General features: G+C 43.5%; 1 protein-coding gene across 5 annotated transcripts in view; it reads right to left on the minus strand.

The window, feature by feature from the left end:
• The window catches only part of MCF2 (MCF.2 cell line derived transforming sequence), a 256,235-nt gene that overhangs the window by 186,660 nt on the left and 52,533 nt on the right, over window positions 1-17,042 (minus strand). For all 5 annotated transcript variants that reach the window (XR_012236004.1, XM_073599249.1, XM_073599251.1 and 2 more), the window contains exon 2: window positions 14,521-14,589. Coding sequence is in view for 4 of the 5 variants with exons in the window: in XM_073599249.1 (XP_073455350.1) it covers window positions 14,521-14,589 (69 nt within the window). In the remaining variant the exon portion in view is untranslated. The remainder of the gene's footprint in view (window positions 1-14,520; window positions 14,590-17,042) is intronic.

Consider the following 17,042-nt stretch of genomic DNA (forward strand, 5'->3'; position numbering starts at 1 on the left):
ATGGGGACAAGGTGCTTTGGGGTGGGGGGGCCGCAGGGCTCCCCCCTGCCCCAAAGCACCCACCCCCCATGTTGAGGGCATGCGGCCTGGTACGGTTTAGGAGGGGGGGCGCTCGTCCCCACCCCCTTTCCTGACCGGGCAGCCTGCGTGCTCGGATAAGGGTCTGGTATAGATTTTGGGGGGACCCCCATGCCATTTTTCAGCGTAGGGGGTTCCCCTTAAAATCCATACCAGACCCAAGGGCCTGGTATGCTCTTGGAGGGGGAACCCATGGCAGTTTTTCAATTAAAATTTTGCGTGGAATTCCCCCTCAAGATCATCAGAGCACAAGTTGCATGCCAAAGTCAGATTAGGCAAGACAGCATTTAGACTTTGATTCAACTTCAATGATATTCAATGGGCTGAAGTAGGATCAAAGTCGGACCAAAGTAGTGCAGGGAGCATTTTCAAAGTTGGACCGACATGTGTCGGACCAGTTTAGACGGCTCCCATAGGGAAACATTGATTTTCACACGTCATGCGACATGAGCACCCAATGTCGGAGCATTTGTAGCACCAGTGTAAACCCGGCCTAAGACTTCTTACATAACATTCACTGGTGGTCAATCAATCAGTGTTACCTGGAAGACTCGCCTGCAATGATTTTTTTGTGAACTCCAGGTGCTTTATGAATATGCCCCTAGTGAGGTTCTGATCATTTCACCTAGTGAGTTCATGACCTGGTGCAGACAGGAACACTAAAAGTCTTGTCAGCTCCATTAACAATCATATTATATCTTATTCTATATTTCACAATAAGTAAGTTCTCCTTTGTCACTGTGCCAATCCGTCTCTTCCTGGTTTTTGTACAGTCCCCTCCCACCTCCAGCACATAGACTGGTCTTTCCTTGGTGAAATCCCTCCTCTAGCACACAGATTGGTCTTTCCTCAGCAAAGTCCCATCTCCTGCACAGACTGGTCTTTCCCTAGTGAGATCCCACCTCCACCATATAGACCGGTCTTTCCCCAGTGTAATCCCACCTTCAGAATACAGACTGATTTTATCTCTGTGAGATTCCACCTCCAGTACACCGATTGATTTTTCCAGTAAGATCCCACCTCTAGCATACAGATTGAATGTTCTTCAGTGAGATCCCACCTCCAACACAGATTGGTCCTTTCCAAGTCAGATTCCACCTCTGTAATACAGATTGGCCTATCCTTCAGCGAGATCCCACCACCAGCACTCATGTTTGTATTTCCCCAGTCAGACCCCACCTCCAGCACACAGATTGGTCTTTCTCTAGTCAGATCCCACCTTCATTACACAGATTGGTCTTGATCCCATCTCCAGCACACACTCACCAGGTTATCCTCCTGAGACTCCTGAGTCTGCAGTCACACAATCCTACCACACAAACTGCATATTGAACACTGTTCATGTTCTTTTTCATACCCTCCACACCCCTCCCCAGACATAATACTCACTGTCATGCTCTCTGCACTGCACATACTGGCTGCTGTTATACCATTTACATAATTATTTTGCATATACTGCATAAACTGACAACTCTTTTGCACTGTTTATTATATCCCCAAAATGTCATGTTCTGAAAAGGGCACACTTTTATTAGTGGTAGAAAACAAATTCCCAGGTGCATGGACAGCTGCCCAAGTGGAGAAAGTAATGGCTAGACTATGACCACTGCTCCCCTAAAACTCATGTACCAATGAGACAAGAAAACTGAAAAGTGGGGGAAAGCACTGTGCCCTAATGAGACCATGAATGAACATACTGTAACGTTGGAATGTTAAAAAACACAATAGTTTATTCCATGGGTTCCTCTTCTTCATGCAGCCGTCACTTCTGGGTCTCCCAGCGTTCAGTGATCTTCATCTGCCCTGGTGTCACCAGCTCCCTCCATCTCCGAGATCACTCAGGGTTTTACCCCTGGATCTCCTGACTCTCCTTTCAGTATCCTTTTTGGAACCCCCTGGCTGCAGCTATCATCTTCCGTTTGCCTGGAGTCCAGCCGACATTCCAACCCATTTAGGAGTTCCCTTTTCATCCACGTGGCTCCCGACTCAGGTATACCATATCCCAGGATCTTTTGGCCCTGCAATATTAATTGGTTGGCTGTCTCTCGGAACCTGTATGCCTTATTATCCATGGAATAAACTATTGTGTTTTTTTTTAACGTTCCAAAGTTATGTTCATTCATGACCTCATTATGGCACAGCGCTTTCCCCCAGTTTTCAGTTTTCACACTTTTGTTGGTACATTTAATACAGCAGTGCAAAGGATGTGGTGCTGTATCAGGCTAAACTGCTAAGTATTATCTTTATTTACAATAATTTATATACATCCCTCTCTGTTGATTGTCTGTAGTCATTGTTTAGCTGACAATGAAATATCCGGCTCCTTCAATTTTTGGGTTGAAGGATGTCAGGTGGTAGGGAGCTAAAAGGGCCCCTCATTGCACAAAATGTTCCCAGTTTACCAGAAACCGTCTGAAATTGTATCAGTGTATGGTCAGCTAATATAAAAAAAGGCAGGGCATTGAGTACATAATCTATGGCAGACATCAGAGCCTATACTAAATTGTGGACAGTTTTAGGAAGGACGTATCCTTTTAAACATTCCTAATGGAGTACATGTTCACTTTTACAGAATAACTGTAATTTCGTAACTGCCTCTATTTTCAACCATTGACAAAGTTCTATCAGATGAACTAGAATGCCAAGAGCCCATGCACACTGCCTTAACCACCTCAATACAGTGCACTTTCACCCCCTTCCTGCCCAGGCCATTTTCAGCTTTCAGTGCTGACAATTGCGCAGTCATGCAACACTGTACCCATACAAAATATTTTACCACTTTCTTCACACAAATAGAGATTTATTTTGATGGTATTTAATCCCTGCCTAGTTTTTTATTTTTTACTAAAAAAACTGAAAAAATTTTGAAAAAAAAAAAAATCTTAGTTTCTGTCAGTAAATTTTGTAAATACATTTTTTTTTTCCTTCACTAATGTGCGCTGAGGAGGCGGCACTGATGAGGTGGCACCTATGGGCACTGATGAGGGGGCACTTATGGGCACTCATTAGGTGGCACTGATGAGTAGGCACTATTATGCCACTCTGATGGGCACTAATAGGTGGCACTGATATGTGGCACTGATGAGCACTGATAGGCGGCACTGGTGGGCACTGATGGGCACTGATAGGAATTGATGAGCAGGCACTGATGGGCACTAAACGGCAACACTGACTGGCACCAGTAATGGGCACTGATTTGTGTCACTGATGGGTACTCATGGGCACTGATTGGTGGCACTTCTGGGGCTTTACTGTAATCAGGGCACTGATGATTAATGCCCTGATTACATGCCCTGTTCTCCCCTGCAATAAGATGCCGCTGATCGGCTCTTCTCGCTGCACACTCACTCACTGTCAGTGTGAGGCGATGAGAGCCGATTACATGTGACCAGCTGTGATCCGACACAGCCAATCACATGGTTAAAGAGCCACGTCAGTGAACAGAGATCAGGGCCGGGTTGTGTTCTAGAAACACAACGTGGCCGCAATCGCTGCGGGCGCGCCATCATATGACATCCACCCAAAATGAGAGCAGCAAGTGGTTAAACAAACACTGCTTCTAGAGCAGTTTAGCGTTTTGCCTGTATAAGGAGCTTAATGTTATCCTATGTGTCCATGCTCATTAGGACATTTAGAGGCATATTTTAAGCTTAGTGTTTAAAGGCAGAAAGAAAAAAACCTTTCGTGTTTGAGGTTCTGAGAGCAGTTTCCTGGCATAAAAAAATGCTAAACGCTTCTAAACGCCTGTACAAAAAACACTGAGCGTTTTTTTTCTGCCAAATGAATTGGCCTTTTTTTAAGCCCAGTGCTTTTTAGTGCATTTTCAGTTTTGCAGAAACACACTACAGTCCATTTAACATGGTTTCCTATGGGCCATGTTCACATCTGTGCATTTTATGGAAAGGACCTGGGACTTTTTTCTGGTTTTTGGTTCCATAGACTTATGGTTCAAAAACATGTATTGAACAATGCAAAACGCACCTGGAATATGCAAACTGCAACCTGCATAGGTGTAAACCACTTACACTAGCTTTACCTGCTCTAGTGCTGCTTACTGACTCCCAGCACCCCTCAGTGTAGATTATTAAGTGTTCCCATAAACCTCTGACTCTGACTTTATTCATTCATTTTTTCAGCTTTCCATTAAATCCTCTGCCCTTGTTGCTTTAACTTTAAATAGTAAAACATTTTTTTTTTCTGCCAGTAAACACTTTATACAGCCCACTTCCTGTTTCTTGTCTGATAAAAAGCCTAGGCGTTTGACATTATGCACAGCTCTCTCTCTCTCTCATGAGAGTTTGCCAGGAAGGGAGGGGGGATGAGTCATAAGAGGGCCAATCAGAGCTGCAGAGCTGGAGGTGCGCCTCTGTGTGTCTGTGTAAATCCAGGAAGTGAACAGGCAGCAGCTTCAGCTGTCCACAGTTAAAATGGTTGCAGCCAGACTCAGTGGAGGGAGATTTCTGCAGCATATTTGGCAAGTACAGAATCACAGTATATATAAAATAATATGCAAAGTGGTTGGAGGGAAGCTTCAGAATGGCAAAAATGTTCTTATTACAAATTATGTGAGCAGACTGCAGTTCCTCTTTAAATAGTGCCGCTGCTTAAAACGTTTAGGCTTGTCATCAGAGTTAATGTATCCATTTTGAAGCTGAGGTGTCAAACTGACATATACTGTACAACCAACCATTTCATGTAAGGTTCACTGTATTCGCTTTGCCAGTGTCTGACTAGAGGATGGTGGATAGCACAAGTCTCTCCTTTTTCCTGCTTATCTGCAGTTTGTTCTTTGAACAATTGCACACTTTTGAATAAAGCAATTTTTCTGAGCTAAACTTGTCATTTTCTCTCCACAGTTTCAGAAGGACCTGCATTGCCTAAAGGAATTCTAACAATTCATGTGCAGAAAAAATGGAGTATAATCTGCTGGTATGGATTTAGGTCAGTAATGCTCTATGGTACAGATTGATCTGATAACTAGAATTCATGCACATAGGCCTCCTGTGTTTAAAGCCCATCGCTGGGGGAAGGAAAATAATCCCTTTGCACTGAAAGGGTTAAATGTTTATGTTTAGGGGGCCATGGGCTCTGCATGAGGCTTGATGACATCAGAAGACCTGCGACCACCAGAGCGTAGGGGCTGCAGGAGATGAGGATAAGGAAAGTAAAAGTGGTTATTGGAGTCCCCTAGACTTAAATTTAACCTGTTTTAAGCCCTTCCCGCCTGGCTCTCCAGTTTTGGGAGCGGGCCATTAACCTTTGGACACAGCTGATAACTGATTGTGGTAAAAGGCCAATCACAGCTGGTCACATGTAAACAGACTTGCCAGTTATTTGCATTTCTTTCCTCACAAACAGTCTCTGTATGCGGAAAGGAGAGCCAATAACCAGCAGGGCTGACAGGGCACAGAGAGTTCATTACAGTGCCCTGCTTATCAATGTAGCCCAATCAGTGTCAATTAGTACAGATTGGTGCAGGTTATTAGTGCCCATCAGTGCAGCCTCATGAGAGCACACCAGTGAAGAAGACATAAATACCACCAAAAGAAAGATCTATCTGTCTCAGTGCCAACCAGTGCAAGTTATCAGTGCCCATCAGTGCTGCCTCATCAGTGCAACCTTAATCAGTGCCCATCAGTGCAACCTCATCAGTATGCCCATCAGTTCCCCCACATCAGTGATGCCTCATCAGTGCATATTAGTGCAGCATCATCAGTGCCCATCAGTGCAGCCTCATCAGCATACATCAGTGAAGAAGAAAAATTACTTATTTGCAAAATTTTAAGAAATATTTCTTTTTTTGAAATGTTCGGCCTTTTTTTGTTTGTTTAGCAAAAATTTAAAAACCCAGTGGTGATTATACACCACCAGAAGAAAACTCTATCTGTCTCAAAAAAATATATATATATTTTGGGTACAGTTTTGTATGACCGTGCAATTGTCATTCAAAGTGTGCCAATGCTGAAATCTGAAAATTGGCCTGGGCAGAAAGGGGGTGAAAGTGCCCAGTATTGAAGTGGTTAATGCAAGAGAAATTGATCTTGTAAGCATAAACAAATGTTATACTTGCCAGATCCATTTTTGCTGCTTTTAACTCCTTAATGCTGCCTCCTGTGGCCCTTTAAGTGGGTGGCATGGCTTCTGTATGACGTGATCGTTGTGATTAACTATCATCAGGAATTGGCAAAGGGCTTTCTAATAAAAATGATTGGGCTCTCAAAGGGCGCATCCCTCGCTGGGCACCACCCGTAGTGGTTCTAGGGTTGCCACCTCATCCCTTTAATGTGTTCGGGTTTAAAGAGAGGAGGTGGCAACCCTAACTGGTTCCCCGACTCTCCTGTTCCTCTGTGAAGCCAAGGGCAGCAGGAAACAGCTTCCTCAGTGAAAGCAGGAGGAACTTGGGGAACATTTGTTCCCTGAGCCCTCATGTGACTAATGACCCCAGAAACGACATGTACTACATCACTTTCGGGGTCACAGCTGTCATTCCTTGGCTAGTTCAGCCGAGGATACAGCTATTCAAATACACAATATGTGTTTGAATAACTGCATTGGATGGCGGGGGGGGGGACACTGAAGTCCAATAAACCCCCAATGTCTCCATAAAGAGTACCTGTCACCTACCCATGCTATCACATAGGGGGCTTGCTAATCCCCTTGTGGTAGCAATAAAAAGCTAAATAAAAGCTAAAAAAAAAAAAAAAAGTGTAAAAGAAATAGCATACAATTAATAAAAATAGTCTTTTTTTTTTTTTTTTAAAGCACCTCATCACCCCCTTTATAACTTGTATGTTTTTCTTTGCTGAAAATATGTGTTATTTAAATAAATGTGCAAATATTGTGAAACGTAAAAAATTGCAGCTGCCACCATTTTATTCTCACGAGTGTCTGCTTTTAGAAAATATATACTTTTTGGGGGATTTTAATGTAATTTCTATCAAAAAACAGAATTTTTAACATATGTGCAATAAAAAACCTCTGATCCTGTCCGGGTTTTGCACCTCTCCCTGTCAGGTAATCTAGAATCACCTGAGACACACAGTCAGCGCTCTGTGTCCTGGACAAGTCCTGTCTGTTGGAATTAAAGGTTGGTGAAAACTACAACACTGTAATGCCGCGTACACACGGTCGGACTTTTCGTCTACAAAAGTCCGACAGCCTGTCCGACAGACTTCCTGCGGACTTTCGGCGGACTTGCAGCAGACTTTCTAACGAACGGACTTGCCTACACACGACCACACAAAAGTCCGACGGATTCGTACGTGATGACGTACACCGGACTAAAATAAGGAAGTTCATAGCCAGTAGCCAATAGCTGCCCTAGCATGGGTTTTTGTCCGTCGGACTAGCACACAGACGAGCGGATTTCGGGGTCCGTCGTAGTTACGACGTAAAGATTTGAAGCATGTTTCAAATCTAAAGTCCGTCGGATTTGAGGCTGAAAAAGTCTGCTGAAAGTCTGGAGAAGCCCACACACGATCGGATTACCAGCCAGCTTTAGTCCGTCGGCGTCCGTTGGACTTTTGTAGACGAAAAGTCCGACCGTGTGTACGCGGCATATGTATATGGTGGCTGACAAGCATTGGGCTTGGGTAGCCTGTTAGTTAAGATGACTGGTGTGTAGTAAGGGCTGGGATATGGCTAGGTTTTGCATTGGTGAAAGTTACATTTATTTTTCTCTGAAGCACCTGTAAATGGCACAAATACATGCACCATTGTTTGCTAAGATGACTAGTATTGATGCCTACGAATGTTTTTCCCAGGGAGCGTTACACCCGCTATCTATCCCCAATTTATAGCACCTAGACACAGCTAAACATCCAGTGTGCCTTTAATTCTAAAAAAGCATTACATGCTTCCAGATGCATTTAGAAATGAGCTCCCAATACATCTGGACATCTGTGGACATGAGGCCTAAGGGGGGTACTTTTACCAATGGACCTCATTTTCACACCACACTTAAAATATAATACTGGGAAGAAGTGTAAAGGAGGAAGATGCTGGATTTGGTTCTCGGTGAACCATTTTCCATTCCAGAAACATAATGTTAAAGAGAACCTATCACCCCTTCAACAACAATCTTAGATTCTGGGTGTTAACATATTTTATGCATCATGCATTTATCTGTCCTGTGTATACATCCAAAAGCCCTTATGCCGCGTACACACGGTCGGACTTTTCGTCTACAAAAGTCCAACGGACGCCGACGGACTAAAGCTGGCTGGTAATCCGATCGTGTGTGGGCTTCTCCGGACTTTCAGCAGACTTTTTCAGCCTCAAATCCGACGGACTTTAGATTTGAAACATGCTTCAAATCTTTACGTCGTAACTACGACGGACCCCGAAATCCGCTCGTCTGTGTGCTAGTCCGACGGACAAAAACCCATGCTAGGGCAGCTATTGGCTACTGGCTATGAACTTCCTTATTTTAGTCCGGTGTACGTCATCACGTACGAATCCGTCGGACTTTTGTGTGGTCGTGTGTAGGCAAGTCCGTTCGTTAGAAAGTCTGCTGCAAGTCCGCCGAAAGTCCGCAGGAAGTCTGTCGGACAGGCTGTCGGACTTTTGTAGACGAAAAGTCCGACCGTGTGTACGCGGCATTAGACTGCTGCTGGGCACTGCCATCTTGGATGTGATGTCATCAACCCCAGCAGACACAGAGCTGTGACACCACATAGTAATCCCCTTTACTACATGTAGGGAGGGGAGGGGTGGAGGAGCTAGGCCAGCTTAGACGGTAATTAGACACTGCCAGAAGAGTAAAGGGCTATATGTGCAGGGAGGGGGCTATGCTTATGAATTGATTCTTCCAAGTAGAGATCAAATGTAACAGAATTCAAATTCCACTTGAAAGTGGATAAATAGTAAGTGCATCTGAAATGCTTTATTTTTCTGAGCTTTTAGCTGCACTTTTTAAGTTGGTGTTCCTTTAAGCCTAGTACACACTAGTAGTTTCTTTTTCCTTCAAAAGAACCTTGGAAAGAAAACTGACAACTCAGGAGGAGCCACTGTACTAACTAACCAGCTTTAGTACAGCAATCTCCCCTGCTGTTCTATTATGTCCGCCAGAACATTCCAGTCAGCGCTTTCACCCATTGGCTCCGAGAACTGTCCGTTTTTCGGTCATGTCCTTTTTCGGTCATGTCCCTTCGACAGTACACATGGGCTGAATGTCGATGCCGCCCAGCATTCGCCCCTGTGTACTAGGCTTTAGATTGTTCTCCTCTAAGGGTTTTAAATGCACTCCTCTTTTCTGTATGACCTAAGCAGAATAAACAGTGCTTTTACTGATAGGCAAATTGAAGCTCTTTTGTCAAAAGTCAGCAGAACAGCTAAGACCTTATTTCCATATTTGACCACTCCCCCTGGTCGCCATGAATGCAGGAAGTTGTGATACACGACTGTCATCAAAAGGGCAGAGGTGTCTTTGATGTATGGGCAGTGATTGACAGCCTGGCTACTATAACTTTTTTTTATACTATGTGAGAAGCAGGACCGCAGCACCCTGTGGGGAAGTAACCATTTCTCCAATCTCCATTGTGTGTCTTTGTTCTTCAAAAAAAAGCATTTAGAAGTTGCTGTACATAGTATTTGCATCATTACATTGCATGTATAAACTTGTGGAGCTGGAGGTTTTCTCGGGCACTGCACATCCGACATCATGCCACTCGGTATTCTGGTGGCGCCTCAGGGCCCTCTTTTTGTTAAAGTGATTGTAAACCCATATTTTTTTTTTTTTTTTTTTTTTTAAATAACATGTGTGTTATACTTACCTGCTCTGTGTAATGGTTTTGCACAGAGCAGCTCCCCCCCCCCCCGACTTACTCCCAAGCCGCACTCTGTGTATCCAATGACCTACAAAGCATGGCTCTGCGCGGCAGCGGTTTGCGTTTGTGCTCTGATGGTTTATCTTGATGGTCACAGACCTGGGAATGCATTACTATGTTGGGGACTTGTCTATATATTCAGGTAACATTGGTCCTTTTTTTTTTTTTTTTCTTTTTTATCCTTTTATCTCTCACCCGCTGTGTAGGTCATCCCTTCTTACCCTATACAACACCAATTCTCCATTATTGTTGGTGTCAATATATTTTTTTAGGCATAATTTTGGTTTTTCTACACTTTGGTTTTTGTTTCCCTTTCTCTTTTTTTCTTTTTGCGTTTTTTGCTCAGCTTCTTGTTTTTATGCATCTACGAGTACGGCCCCTACAACAGCCTCCATAATCACATTAGAAGTCCCCCATACATACATTATATCCAGTATTTTCAAATGCAACCCACATTGGGCATTTTTTATCATTCTTTGAATCCATTATTTGATGCCTATTTGGTTTCAATACATCCCTTGAAACTCATGCATCCTCACACTCTCCCCCTTTTTTTTAGATTTGCCCATGGATACATCCAGACCACAGACCAGATGTCTTTCTGTCAGTCCGTGCTGTGCGTCCTTGTTCCGTCCCGCTGCGTTCCCGGTTGCAAAGCCCCCTCAGCTCCCGAACTGGCAATGCTTGTGGCCGCCATCTTGGCATCCAGTGTTTTTGGTTACCAAGCCCAGCTGATTGGTGAGTATGAGGCCTTTATTTTATTGACCTCACTTGCCAACCACTTTTCTTGCCCCGACCCATCTAATGAACTACATATATTTACTACCCTAATATTTTTTGTTGTAGAAAAAACCTACCATCCATCTGCCCCTGATGAGCGAGAACAGACTCGCGAAACGCGTAGGGCACCATCGATGCTATCCGCATGCCCACTCTGCTGGGTATCCGCAGTTGGCCATACCATGTCCACACATTGCTGTCACTTATGTTTATGTAATTTCAATGTTAGATGATGTATATGCATTTACTGGTTTTAATGTTTTATCATGGATCTTGTTACTTTTTATGGATGTACAAACCGATTGCAGTCTAATTGTATTTGTTTTTTACCTATGCTGTTAACTAGGCTATTATGCCGGGTAATGCACACTTATTGCTGTTCCCCATTTGTTTATACAGCCTTTGTATCAATAAATCAATTTTTGTTGCAGTTTGTGTATACGTGTGCCTATCCCTCCCACCTCACTCAAAGTCCCAACGGGCTAGCTTTTTTTGTTCTTTTGTAACATTTAGGGATGGAGGTGTTAGAGGGTTCTCCCCAGACCATAACCCCTTTTTCTCTACAAAGCATGGCTTGGCTCTGCCTCCTCACTGGCTGTGATTGTCTCTAAGCCTATGCGGAGGGAGAGAGCAGAGAGAGACACTGTTCTCGGGCACAGCGCTAGATCAAATTTCGGCTCAGGTAAGTATAAGGGGGAGAATTAGTTACCACCGCTCAGGACAATCCAAGCTAAAATTCCTCATCCTCCAGTAAGCGTTTTGTAAGTAAGTGTGAAACGCGTCAGATGTTGTGCTGTACCACGCCAATGGTGTCTAATGTACCCTATGATCATGTTTCACGAATAAAAGAAGAATTTAATCAAATTATCCTGGTGTGCGGCTGTCCAGATCTTTTCATCCTTCCATAAGTATAAGGGGGCTGGGATGGAGCTGCACTCAGAAGGTTTTTTAGCCTAATGCAGAGAATTAATTAACATAGAAAGCCTTTAGAACCACTTTAAGGGACACAATAGTGCCATACATGGCATGATGTATTGGGGCCTTATTTTCTTCATGCTGCACGTTGGCCATCAGGCTACTGTGCAAATGTGATTCATTTTATGATTGTACAGCATAGTAATATCATGTGGTGTATCTTCACATGACATCGCAGTACAGGGTGAATTGTACCCCAAAAGTACTTGTTCTTTATATACCGATAAGTAAGCTATATTTTTTTCAACATTTCAGCTTTTGCCCTCCCCTCTGCCATTTATTGTGATGGGTGACCTCACTGACAAATACAGAGGCTCAAGATACAAGAGGACTGACTCACCTTGCATGTAAAAGGTAAAGATTTGTCTATAACTTCAGCTGTATTTGTCAGGATTACTGAAAGTTTTTTACATTCCACTTTCACTGCTTTGCTTATATAATATTTAGTTATTGTATGTTTGCTGCACTCTGTGCTATATGTGGGTACTCATCATATGTTCACTGTACTCTGTGCTATACATGAAGTCTCAGCATATGTTTGTGCACTCCGTGCTATACATGGCCACTCAGTATATGTTCACTGCACTCTGGTATACATGGGCACTTAGCATATGTTCAGTGTACTCTGTGCTATACACGAGCACTCAGCATATGTTTACTGTACTCTGTGCTATACATGGCCACTCAGCGTATGTTCACTGTACTCTGGTATACATGGCAACTCAGCATATGTTCACTGCACTCTGTGCAATACATGGGCACTCAGAATATGTTGGCTGCACCGATCGCTCGGCATACAATATGTTTGCTGCACATTGTGCCCTGTTAGACTGAGTGCACACTACATTACTTGTAACCCCTGACAATGCAGCCCTCACTGCAGTGTCCCACAATTGAGGCTGCACGAAGGTTGATGTTGAGACCTAAGCCACAAACTGAAGGTGAGTAGCAGCTGGCGCTGTAGTGTACCTGCCCACGGTTTTTCAGAGCACTGTGTTAATGACCTGTGTCTGGAGCCAGGGGGAGAGCAGCGTATCACCCTCAAAGGGCAGGACTGTGTACACAGAATGGGACATTCTGAGCCAAAATGTGTTTAAGGACTAGAAAGTGGTGTATGCTATGCTTATGGCTGCAACAGACCCAACGTGGTGTGTGCTAGGCCATGGCTTGGAAACACTATTTAAAAGTATCACAGCAGCCCTGGTACACACTGCTCCTGGCCTACGGTTTTCATGCTACCCACCCCTTTGTGTCCAATACAGGAGCCCAGTGTTTAAAGTCTAACCCCAGTTGGGGGAACCCCAAAGGAGAAAAACCTTTACTCGCCACCCTAGGATATAGGCACCTTCCCAGGGGGAAGACCATTAGGCAGAATTTCCCTGCTTTGCCCACTTTTAAGGGCAATACCATTTCTTTCACAGAGGGTCTTCATGGACTGGAACTACTGGGATGCAGGCTGCCATTGCCCTGGATTTGTAGAGAAACCTGCATTGTACTGCTGTACCAAGGGTGAATGCCAAAAGTAGAATCCAGTGTGGAGGCAACATTGCAGGCCAGCCCTATGTCTTCCATGGTCTTGGTATGATTCGCAAGACACTGTCAAGAGGTGACGGATCCAGAATCTTATTGCTGCAGTGCCATCAATGCAGCCTTCTCTCAGAAGAGACAGGTTGTTCATCTCCTCAGGACACTAGCAACAAACTATGTATTACTGGGAGTGAGAGGGGTTATATGGACTGTAATATCAACTTTGTTTGCCAGTGTCCTTACTTGAAGGTGGCAACATAAAACCCATGGTCAAAAATATATAAGCCCATGCCCTGTACTGTATGTTTTAAGAAAAATGTATTGGCTAAAGTTGAGTTTTAAAGAGACATTGAAGTTGATTTACTAGAGGCAAATATACAGTGCACTAGAAGTCTACTGCAAGTGCAGTTGCTCTTGATCTGAGGGAGAGCTCTGCTGATTACTATAATCCAATCATGTGCAAGCGAAAATGCAGTATTTTCCTTGCATTTTCTCCTCAGATCTAGAGTAACTGCACAGCCTATTTACCTTTTAGTAAATCAATCCCATAGTCATGTTGTCCATTCAGGGCAAAGGTATGGAGTTTTGTCCCCTCTGACTTCTGACCCACTTATCACTTTTTTTGCCACTCTCCCCCAACCTGTTCTTCTGCGAGACATGGAATCCAAACCTTGTGTACATTCATGCTAAATGGTGTCACAATTTTCACAGGGTTGATGACAACTTCACCTCACACAATAGTGTTTAGGCTTGGTTATTGTAGCATATCCTGGCCTGGCATTATGTAATTCTCTGTATCTTATATCTAGATGGCTGCTTGGAATGCCAAAAACCACTGTACTGGCTATACAGGCCAATCACTTGTGGCCATGGCATTTCTTGCATTGAAGCCGCACCTATACATGGTGCTGCACGGCAGGGAACGCCCTAACCATAGATGATGGGCCCATACAGGTGCCAGCTTCCTGATGGACCCACACACATGGATTTGGATCCTAGTCTGAACATGGTGAAGTACTGTCGCAACTATATTTTGAAACAAACTTTAATACTGCAAGTTGTCTCTACACATCTTATTTTTCATATAATTGTATGCCTTTTTATGAAAGAAGAACATTATGTATTTTTAATAATTATATTTGACATTGTTTGCTCCTCAGAGAAACCCTATATGTTTCTAAACACTTGTAATGTTTTATTTACTACACTTCTGATGGTATTAGAGACTAGAGGATAATACTGAGGGTATCACTTTGCCAAACAGCGTGCAAGTTCATGGTGAGGATTTAATTACAAGGTAACACAGGAGGATGGGCAATGACACTCTGCTTACCTGACAGAAAAGCCAATTCTTTCATCAGCAGATCAGTGATGTCCCTGGCACAGATGGGGGCTGCTGTGTCTGTAAAACAGTTCAGTAGAGGCAGGTCACAAAAACAGGTATGCTGGAATGTCCACCGCTTACAAGCAAACTAAGAAGCCATACATTATTTATTACTAGTTCAAGAAACCAAATCGCATATATCTTACAAATGTTTACAGAGCTGCAATGGAAATTTTTTAACGGGGGGGAGGGGGGGGAAACAATCTTTTCAAACCGATATTGTCTGCCCAAGCAATTTTTTCTTTATCCATGTAGGGGGGTAATGGCACCCATCATCTCTCCCATGCTATTTGGATGCTTTAGCTAACTGCCTAATTTAATAATCCTAGTCTCAACAAACATTTTCCCAGTAGGTCTCCTGTAAAAGTGGACCTGTCATTAAAAGTGGACTTGCCATCAATAACAAAAAACTGCTGTTCCCGAGCTGCCTGTTTAGGCAGGCCAGGTCACATGATCTTTGGCTACCAATCACTGCTGCAAAGCATTAACCCCATTTACACAGATAATTACAATCTGTACAATAAGATACATGGAAAAGACTGTTTTAGTAAGTTTACCTTATTTATATGGATCCCTAAAGCTGCATGTATCGAAATTCGTCTGGTTCAGTAGGAACTGGAATAATTTTGGTCCTTGTGTACCTCCTGTCTGTTCAACAGAAACCATTCATTAGACCGGCTTTTGTCGAATGTCCAGTATTCAATCAGCCACTGCAACCAACTTATTCTGACTCTCAGAATACACTAGCACAGTGGTGGAGATCCCTGCATTCACATTGCTTGTGTGGATATGGAGATCTGTAAGTTGGTGTTTTTGGTTTGTTTTTTGTTTTTTTTTGTTCAGCCTGCCAGTTGAACAGCTCAGCGAAGCTGGCCCCCCTACAATCAGCACAAATAAAAACTCAAGTGTGTTTCTTTAGTGCTAGCCCCCCTACAACGCCCAAATGACACAAAACTGGTCTCGTTGGTTAGTGCTACGTTTGTGCTGCTAACATTTCCGTTCTATCTTTTATCGTTTTTGCGTTATTAATGATTTATTAAAGGTCACCAAAGGTCAGTCAGCCCCCCTACAACGCCCAAATGACACAAAACTGGTCTTGTTGGTTAGTGCTATGTTTGTGCTGGTTTGTGCTGCTAAAATTTTTATTTGTGCTGTTATGGTTTTTAAGTTATAACAGTTTTTTTTTTTTTTTTTTTCAAACCCCACTCACTTTGCCCACCCTACAATCAGCACAAATAAAAACTCAAGTGTGTTTCTTTAGTGCTACATTTGTGCTGTTTTGTGCTGCTAAAACTTCCGTTCTACCTTTTATCGTTTTTGCGTTATTAATGATTTATTAAAGGTCACCAAAGGTCATTCAGCCCCCCTACAACGCCCAAATGACACAAAACTGGTCTTGTTGGTTAGTGCTACGTTTGTGCTGTTTTGTGCTGCTAAAATTTTTATTTGTGCTGTTATGGTTTTTTTAGTTATAACAGCTTGTTTTTATATTTGTGCTTTTTTGTGTCATAATAATAAAAATTTGTGCTGCTTTTTTTTTTTAAGATAATAGCAATTTGTTTTTTTCCAGATGATGACATCACCCTGCTCTCCTGTCACGTACCTGGTTAGTGAGCTCCTGGTTAGAAAGCAGCCATGGGAGCACAGTGAGGTATGAGTGCCTGTGATCAGTCCAGTAGACTGCGTGGTGGCAGCAGTCAGCAGGTGGATGTGGCGGCAGAACCAGCTGGTGGCAGATGAGCTGGCACTGAGCTTGGCTGGTGGCAGACTGTGGGTAAGCAGCTGGAAGCAGGAGACAGATGAGACCTTGCTGGGCTGAAGAGCTGTAGCAGGCAGGATGAGCAGGATGCAGGGTCAGATGAGCCGGGTCCATAATGGCCAGGCAGATCAGGCATAGACGGCACACAACAGGATAGTCGGGTCACAAACCAAGTCAGCAACAGGAGGTAGATCAGGCAAGAAGAGAAGGCAGAAGCAGAATCCAGAGACAAGCCAAGGTCAGGGCTGGTAGCAGTCAAACGGAGGTCAGGAGTAGGGATGAGCCGAACATCCCCCTGTTCGGTTCGCACCAGAACATGCGAACACCGTTAAAGTCTATGGGACACGAACATGAATAATCAAAAGTGCTAATTTTAAAGGCTTATATGCAAGTTATTGACATAAAAAGTGTTTGGGGACCCAGGTCCTGCCCCAGGGGACATGGATCAATGCAAAAAAAAGTTTTAAAAACGGCCGTTTTTTCAGGAGCAGTGATTTTAATAATGCTTAAAGTCAAACAATAAAAGTGTAATATCCCTTTAAATTTCGTACCTGGGGGTGTCTATAGTTTGCCTGTAAAGGGGCGCATGTTTCCTGTGTTTAGAACAGTCTGACAGCAAAATTACGTTTCAAAGGAAAAAAAGCCATTTAAAACTACCCGCGGCTATTGCATTGCCGACAATACACATAGAAGTTCATTGATAAAAACGGCA

The sequence above is a fragment of the Aquarana catesbeiana genome, linkage group LG09 (genome assembly GCF_042186555.1).
Source record: "Aquarana catesbeiana isolate 2022-GZ linkage group LG09, ASM4218655v1, whole genome shotgun sequence".
Lineage (NCBI taxonomy): Eukaryota > Metazoa > Chordata > Amphibia > Anura > Ranidae > Aquarana > Aquarana catesbeiana.